The sequence below is a fragment of the Schistocerca piceifrons genome, chromosome 3 (genome assembly GCF_021461385.2).
Source record: "Schistocerca piceifrons isolate TAMUIC-IGC-003096 chromosome 3, iqSchPice1.1, whole genome shotgun sequence".
Taxonomy (NCBI): domain Eukaryota; kingdom Metazoa; phylum Arthropoda; class Insecta; order Orthoptera; family Acrididae; genus Schistocerca; species Schistocerca piceifrons.
Window position 1 is genome coordinate 488,460,498 of NC_060140.1, and position 8,881 is coordinate 488,469,378.

At 39.4% G+C, this 8,881-nt stretch overlaps 2 protein-coding genes across 2 annotated transcripts; both read right to left on the reverse strand.

Moving 5' to 3' along the window:
* Positions 1–7,253: 7,253 nt before the first annotated feature.
* LOC124788759 lies at positions 7,254–7,673 on the reverse strand. Its single transcript, XM_047256042.1, has one exon. It carries the CDS (start codon positions 7,671–7,673, stop codon positions 7,254–7,256), a length of 420 nt encoding a protein of 139 aa, XP_047111998.1.
* A 443-nt stretch (positions 7,674–8,116) lies between these two features.
* Positions 8,117–8,566, reverse strand: LOC124788760 (craniofacial development protein 2-like). Its single transcript, XM_047256043.1, has one exon. The coding sequence runs from the start codon at positions 8,564–8,566 to the stop codon at positions 8,117–8,119; it is 450 nt and encodes a 149-aa protein (XP_047111999.1).
* Between the last annotated feature and the right edge of the window lie 315 nt (positions 8,567–8,881).

An 8,881-nucleotide genomic window follows, 5' to 3' on the forward strand; every position in this document is an offset into this window, starting at 1 on the left:
CAGGGGTTTACTAGGTAAAATAGAATGTAAATCTGTTTTTGTGGATAAATTCTGAGGTTTTGATTTTTGACATATGACACATGTTTTCAGTTCCCTGTAAATTTTTCTTCTCATATTGCTAAAATAACAGTATGTGCTGAGCTTCGCTAAACACTTTTTTGTCCCATAATGTCCCCAAACTAAGTGTGTGTGCCAAATTAAATTACGTTCAGACTCTTTGGGAATGCATACACACCAGTTAGTAGCATTTGGATGTCGGCGGTATAATAGCACATCATTGTGTAACTTGTAATACTTAGTCAAAGGATGATTGTGTTTTTCTACCAGTAATGTTATTATTTTATACCAGTGAGGATCAGATTTTTGTAATTCAGCCATGTTTCTGCACATATCAATATAACATTGGTGATACTGCTTGTCTTGCATTAAGAGAATCCTGTAGTCATTTATATTTTCTAAGTCACTGTTGGTATCATTCATACCTTGTGGAAGTCTAGACAAAGTGTCTGCAATGATGTTGTCCTTACCTCTTATGTACTTAATTTCAAAAGAGTAGTTCTGAAGTGTAACTGCCCATCGTGATAGTCTAGGATGTACAAGTTTACAAGTTAACAAAAATGTCAGGGCCTGGTGATCGGTGTAAATCACCGTATGTTTTCCAAATAAATAATAATTGAATTTCTTGAATGCCCATACTATGGAAAGTGTTTCTAACTCAGTAGTGGAGTATGTACGCTCACATTCAGTTAGAGTGCGACTCGCAAACCCAATAATTCTTATCTGTTCCTCCTCTTTATTCTTTACAACTTGAAATAAGCAACAGCCCAAGCCAGTACGTGAAGCGTCACAAGTCATACAAAAATCTAAATTGAAATCTGGATGGCTCAATATGTTAGCATTCACTAAAGCATGTTTAATTGTATTAAAGTCATTCTGGCACTGTTCCGACCAGATCCAAACTTGATTCTTTCTGAGTAGATTTAGCAGATGTTTACTGTTCAAAAGTGGTTGTGGCAAAAAACGTCTGAAAAATGAACATAGCCCAAGGAATGATTTTAACTGCTTTTTAGTTCGAGGGCTAGGAAAGTTTCTGATAGCATCTAATTTACTGGGATCCGGACGTATGCCCTGTGAATTAATGATATGTCCTAAATACTTTATCTCACTGCAACCAAACTTTGATTTTCTAAGATTGACTGTGACTCCAGCTTGTGCAAATTTTTCTAAAATTCTTTGAAGTGTGTCAACGTGTTCATTCCAGGATTGTGTAGCTATCAGTATATCATCTACATAGTGTGTGACTGTCTCAACTAAATCGTCGCCAAGCACGGTATCCAGGGCTGTAATGAATACCCCAGAGCTGACATTCAGTCCGAAGGGTAGAACACAAAACTGATAGGTTCGCCCCCCGAACATAAATGCAGTATATTTCCGAGAATCAGGAGTGATACCCACCTGCCAAAACGAATTAGCGAGATCTATTGTGGAAAAATATTTTGCATCTAGAAATTTCTGTAATTGCTCTTCTAAATTTTCAGGTTTTGTGTGAACCGGTAAAATTATTTCATTAATAGCTCGTGCGTCTAACACTAACCTAATGCTTCCATTTGATTTTTTGACAACAAGTAGAGGACTACAGTAAGGTGAGGTGGATGGTTCAATGACCTTCCAGTCTAACATTTGTTTTAATTCTTGCCACACAGCAGGTCGTTGAGATAACGGTACGTTATATGTCTTATGGTAGAAGATCTTGTGAGGCTTAACTTCAATCTTGTACACATACGTGTTGATAACACCTAATCGTTTGGTAAAAACTTGTAAATATTTGGATAACACTTCCTGTAGTTTTATACGTTCATGTACACTGAGAGCTGTAGCTTCACTTATCTTATGATCAAGCAATGTTTTCAAGTCCATTAGCTCTGCGTCAGATGAGTGTGTTTGCATGTCTTGAATGTCTTTGTCAAGTACTAACTGAACCTTGTACCCTGTACAGTGTTTGTCATGCTTTAGAGTTCTCCTGTCCAAATCAATAATAATTACCCTGCTTTTATCATTTAAAATACATTTACCTTTGGAGAAGTCTATAATGCAGTCCTTCTCGCTCATAATATCTATTCCTAATATGCAATTTGTCACAAGGTTTTGTACAACCAGGAATGGCCATTGTACAGTTCCATTACCTATTTTAACGTTTACAAAAACTTGCTTCGTAATCCTACATGACTTATTACCTAGTGCAGTAGTTATTTTACAGTTTTGGGCAGGAAACTCAGGCACAGGTTCCAATTCACACATCTTTTTATAAAAATTAAAAGATAAAACGCTCACAGCTGCACCTGTATCTAGGATAATAGTAGTTGGAATCCCACCTACTACACCAGTAGTGGATGCTAAAACAATTTCATTTGTGTTTAAACGACATTGTGTACTGTCTTGTAAAAGTTCATCTGATATATTGTTATTGTGGTTGTATCTTATAAATAAAACAGGTAGTTTTTGTTTAGAATTACTCGGCATATCATTATTCTGTTGTTCAAGTGTGGTGTCAAATAACCGATTAACATTGAAGCCGCCCCCCAAGGATTCTTCAGCCACGACCTGGGGCAAAGTAGTGACTGTTTCTAGTTTGTTGGATTAGCATTTGTACTAGGTACTGACACAGATTGAGGTTGTACATCAGGTGTCATTTCTATTATATTCACATTCGGATATTGCCTATTATGATCTCCAAACTTTTGCGGTTGTTGTTGCTGTTGCGCATTATAACTTACCTGTCGGTCGTAAGGTATGCTCCAATTTTGTCCTGGTGGCTGCTGTGGTAAAGCAGAGTTTGAATGAAAGTACTGATCGTTACGAGTCCAACCTGGATGCTGTCTTGGCTCGTAGTTATTATTATTTCTATTTCTGTTTGTGTTTTTGTTATTACCTTTGTATCCGTTGTTACCGTTGTAGTTATTACCGCGGTGCCTTTTGTATGGATTGCCGCATGAAATGTTATTACTGTTGTAACTATTGTTTGTATTGGAATACGCGTGTTGATTTTGATTTCCGTACTGAGACGGCATGTGAGTTTGCTGTTTTTGTTGTACCGCGTATCCTACTGTGGGCGCGCCAGAATTGTGTTGGCAAGCCTGCATGTTTTGCATACCACTAGTGTAAACATTGTGGCTGCTGTTTTGCCGCGCGAAGCGCTGATCTTCAAGTAACATGTCAACCGAATCTAAAGCTGTTAAAAAATAATCTGAATCGTCATCCGGGATATGTAGGAGTTTTTCTTTAATGTTGAAAGGCAATTTGGCCTTCAACGCACGGAGTATATCTCGCGTTGCGACTGGTTCGTCTAAAAAGTGTCCCATGTTCAAGTATTTTTCAAAATATCTGCGTAAGTTACCATTTTTACTGTTAAAAGTTTCAGGTTCTAAAATTTGTCTTCTGAGTCGCTCCTGGACGGATTGCGACCAGAATTTGTTCAGAAAAGCACGCTCAAACTCACTGTACGTGGTACATACGTCAGCTTGACTGTATGCCCAGACAGCTGCATCGCCTTGGATGTAACCGACAATATATGAAATCTTTTTCCGGTCACTCCAAGTGCGTGGAAATGCGTTACTAAAAGATTTGAGAAAAATCACCGGATGAATGGTTCGTTTTTCTGGGATAAAAATCTGAAATTGCCTGTGTTTCATTAAGCTTTCGTCTTCCTTTGCATTATGATATGGATTTGTCCCACTGTAATTACTGCTATGTCCAGCTGGCGAGTAATTACGATAATGTTGCTGTGGTTTACCATGATAATAGCTTGTGTTTGTGTTTGCACATCGTGGTATGTGTTGTAGTCGTGGTGTGTTTTGTTCTTGTGTGTTTGTCGTGTGCGGTATGTGTGTGTCATACTCGAATGTATATTGGTTCCTGAACTGTGCATTTTGACTGATATTTTCGTTACATTCAGACTGTGGTCGATCGGTGAATCGTCTCATGGGTGCAGTGACGGATTGTACTGCGTCACTGATCAGCTGTTTGTTATTAGTAATGTATTGCGCTACGGAGTCGTGCACAATTGTTGGTAAATTTTCACGTAAGCATCTATCAAAATGTTTGTCTTTGTTCTCAACCCAATCATGAAATTCTTTATTAATATTTTGAAAATGAGCTGTGGCATCAGATTGTAAGATGTCAGTCAGGTGTTGTTCAACATTGTCAAATTTATTCTGTACGTCAGTAATTCGTTTTTCAAGGTTGTCATGTACTGAAGGATATGTTTGAATTTGTTCAGTAAGAACTTCACACGTGACATTAAGGTTTTTTACTTGTGTCTGTAAAAGTGCTACGTCAGTTGTAGTCTTTTCTTGTCTCGTATTAAGCTGGGAAAATTTAGTACTGAGTTCAGTCATCTGTTTGGTCAGTGTGGCGTCTATAAGTTCCACACGCTTACATAAAGTGTCATTAGCTGTCTTGAGTGCTATGAGATCAGATTTGATTCCGTCATTTTGTGTCTTTAACTGTTCATTTTGTGTCTTTAAGGTTGCCATGTTTTCGGCGTTTTGTTTCATTAGCATTTGTAACATGTCGGCAATGTTTACCGTTTGCAAGGTCTCTGCCCCCGCCGCGTCATTAGACGTGACGTCATGCATTAACATGGGCTCTGATTGAGACTTTGAAATTTTTGTGGTGGAAGGCCTATTGTCAAAATTTTCGTCAACACTTGCGTCAATGTTTGATGAATCGTCACTACCGGTTGCTGTCGTAAAGTCATTTTCTAACATTTGTCTCTCGTCCGAGTCGGATTGCGTCTGAATAGTACGTCTTTGCTGTTCCATTTTTGCGTATTGTTTTCTAGTTATTACCATGCCACACGTGATATATGTTTCAAGAAAATATTTGACACTGATTTTAAAATAAAATGCAGTTGAGCATAAATCGGTCGTAGCAACAATGGCTGTCTGTTAATTTAAAAATATAAACTGAATTTGAGATTATTGGTAATGGCTGCTGGCCATGTTACATGATATCGTACAGAAGTCGGCCATATTGTACACTCGTGTATTGGTATTGTTGCATACGTTATTGTTTAGGGAAAAGTACTGAGAATGAAATTTATCACTGAAACTGTTATGCGGAAAAGAAACACTACAGAATTTTACTGAAAAGCTAATACACTGAATTATACGTCTGGTCAAGCCTGCTAATGCAAAGATGCTGCGTCTTACCTTATTTTGCTGGAAGCTTCTTTGCGTCTTCCCGCAAAATTTTATAATTGGCAAATATCTTCTGATTTTTGTTATTTCTCATATAGTCAAGTCCAGGTCCAGAAAGTTGATTTTTCACATGAAACAAAGAGAACAATGTAACAAATGACAAAATAACAAGTCCTGTCACGGTCGCCAATATAAAATTAATAAAATAAAATAAAATATTAATTATTTTATCTGTATGATTGTCTCTCCTATGAGTCGTCAGGTTTTAATTATTCGGTATCAGACGCTTGACAATGGCTTTTTCGTAAAGGCAATGTTACTCGTAGTTGACCGTGAAATAAAACTGAAATAATCGGACTTCGTAATTAAATCGTTTCCAAAGACTGCTGCGGTAGGTGCGGACTCATAATCTAAATCTCAATATTACAATAATTTGCCAGCCATGCCAAAACGTCGTACAGAGGTGATTGTCTACTAAACAAAAAAATTACACAGTTAGTTAAATCAAATATATTCAATGAATAAGCCTACAGTTCATAATCCTACTTACTTTTATAAATATAAATTCTTTACAGAATCGAGTGCCTAGTGTGGTTGCAACTCGCAGTAATTTTCTATAACATGAAATATGGCGGTGTGCCAGACAATAAACTAAAATACGTGCTTCTCGCACCACTTCAACCAGAGCTCTCTTTTCTTAATCAAACATACGAGTAACGTAATTGTGCTTTTGTTTTATCAGCGACACAGCGCTGCAGTTGTGTGCCATAGGCTTTATTTATTTGTCACTGATTATTTATTTAATTAATATCTCGCGTTTCCGAGGGAACTCACGCTCGGCATGCAAATGTGCCTTTATAAGCTCCTCTAACAAATTCATTTCTGACTCTGTCCTTCCTTGTTACCCCACACATCCACCTCAGCATCCTCATTTCCGCCACTTCCATCTTCCTTTCCTGGGCTACTGTGATTGCCCATGTCTCTGCCCCATACATCATAGCAGGCCTTACCACCTACTTGCACACTTTCCCTTTCAACCCAGTGCTGACCTTCTTGTCACACAACAAATGGTTCAAATGGCTCTGAGCACTGTGGGACTTAACATCCGAGGTCATCAGTCCCCTAGAACTTAGAACTACTTAAACCTAATTAACCTAAGGACATCACACACATCCATGCCTGAGGCAGGATTCGAACCTGCTAGCGTAGCGGTGGCGCAGTTCCGGACTGTAGCGCCTAGAACCGCTCAGCCACCCCGGCTGGCGTCATACAACACTCCACTCATTTTGCTCCAGTTGTTCCAACCGCAATTTATTCGGTGTTGTCTCTCGCTTTCCAGTCCTCCGTCCCACTGTATGTATGACCCCAGGTATTTAAATTTGCAGACCGATTTCAGCTCATCATCCTGGAACATGCAAGACCTCATCTGCACATCTTTCAGTGCTAAATATTCTGACTTTGTCCTGTTAATTTTCATCCCTCTTTCTTTTAGTGCCTTCCTCCAATCCTCCAGCTTTTCCTCAAGTCTGTCAATACTCTGCTCACAAAGAACCACATCATCTGCAAACATCATATTCCACAGCGATTCCTTCTTCACATCTTTCACCAGCACATCCATAATCAGGTCAAAGAGGTGGGGACTAAGTGCAGACCCTTGATGTAACCCTACTTTTACTGGGAACTCCTTTCTAATGCCCACACTACTTCTCACCTGTCATTGCTCCTCTGTACATTTCCTTCACTACCCTCACATACTTCTCTGGCACGCACTGCTCTCTCATGCTTCTCCATATTTAGTCTCTTGGGACTCTGTCATATGCTTTCTCCAAATCAATGAAAGCCATATGTAAATCGGCTTGCAGCTCCCCAAGTCTCTCCACTATCCGCCTTAAAGCATGTATTGCATCAGTTGTTCCTCTTCCAGGCATGAACCCAAACTTCTTCACACGCCACAGTCTCCTTGCGTAATCTTGCTTCTATAACTCTTCCCCAAATTTTCATTCAGTGTGCCATCAGTTTAATACCTCTATAGTTACTGCAGTCCTGCACATCACCTTATCCCTTAAATATTGGGATCAGTACACTAGTTCTCCACTCATCTGGCATCTCCTCCTGTCGCCAAATCTTCTTCATTAAATCCCAAAGGAGCTCAATTCCCTTTTTACCGAGACACTTCCATACCTCAACGGGGATCTGGCCAGGGCCAACTGCCTTCCCATTTTTCATCTTTTCAACTGTCTGTTCGACTTCATCTCTACTTATATCCATCGTTAATCCTTTGTTTGCCCCTCCTCCCTCAGTTTTCACTCTTACATTTTCTTCATTCAGCAATTTCTCAAAATGTTTCAACCACCTTTGGATTATTTTTCCATGGTCATGCAGAATTATTCCTGTTTCATCTTTCATTTGTTTTATTGCTGTTAGGTCCTTAGAAGCTTTATCTCTTGATTTGCCTATCCATATCAGTTGTCTCATATCCTGATTTTTCTATAGTTGTTCGTATGCCTCCCTTACTGATTCACCTTTAGCTTTAGCCACGGCTCGTTTGGCCTCCTTCTTTGCACTTTTGTATGCTTCCGATCCTCAGCACTTTCGGACATATCCCACTTCCTCTTAGCGTCTTTTTTTCCCTTTACAACCTTCTGCGCCTCTTCATTTCACCACCATGCTTCCTTCTCTTTTGGCACCCCTCTTCCAGATGTTAACCCAAACACTTCCTCCCTGGTCTTTCTTATAACAGCACTATTTATGTTCCAACACTCCTGCACACTCTCTGCCAATTTTACCTTTTCCAGTACTTTTTCACTAAACTCCTCTCTCAAATTTTTATACTTTAATCTCCACCACTTAATTTTCCTTTCACATTGATTTATGTGCCTCTGTCTTTTACACACTTTCATCTCACAATCCGCTACAATCTAGTTATGTTGTGTTGCTATTCCTTCACCGTATATGACCTTAGTATTTCGCACCTCCCCACCATTTTTCCTTCTACATAATATGTAATCAATTTGGCTTTTATTTTCGTCACTCCTGTATGTTATTAGTTTTTCTCTTTTTCTTTGGAAGTAGGCATTGGTAATCACTAGATCAAAAGCCATTGCAAACTCCATTATCTTTTTTCCTTTCTCATTTCTATCGCCATACCCCCATCCTCCATGCCACCTCTCTTCCCCACCTTTCCTTCCGCCAACATGACCATTTAGATCCCCTCCAACTATCTGTCTTTCATTCTCTGGTATTCCGACCATTACTCCATCCAAATCTCTCCAAAATTTTTCCTTCTCGTCCTCCAAACATCCCGCTTGGGGTGCATAGGCTGTCAGCACTGTTACCATTTCTCCGCCAAACATCATCTTAACATACATGATCCTATAATTTACTCTGCTGCCTTCACATACCTCTTCTTGAAGCTCTCTGTGCAAAATAACTCCAACTCCATTTCTTACTTCCGGGCTCGCACTACTATAAAGTAGCTTATAGCCTTCAGCTAAGATCTTTGCCTTATTGCCCTTCTACCTTGTTTCTTGCACACACAAAGCCTTTATCTTCCTCCTCTGCATCATGTCTACTATCTCTCTTCCCTTTCCCGTCATCGTTCCCACGGTTAGAGTTCCCACTCTGATCTTGAATACCTTTGGATGCTTTGCAAAACGCCTCCCCCAGAGATCCGAATGGGAGGC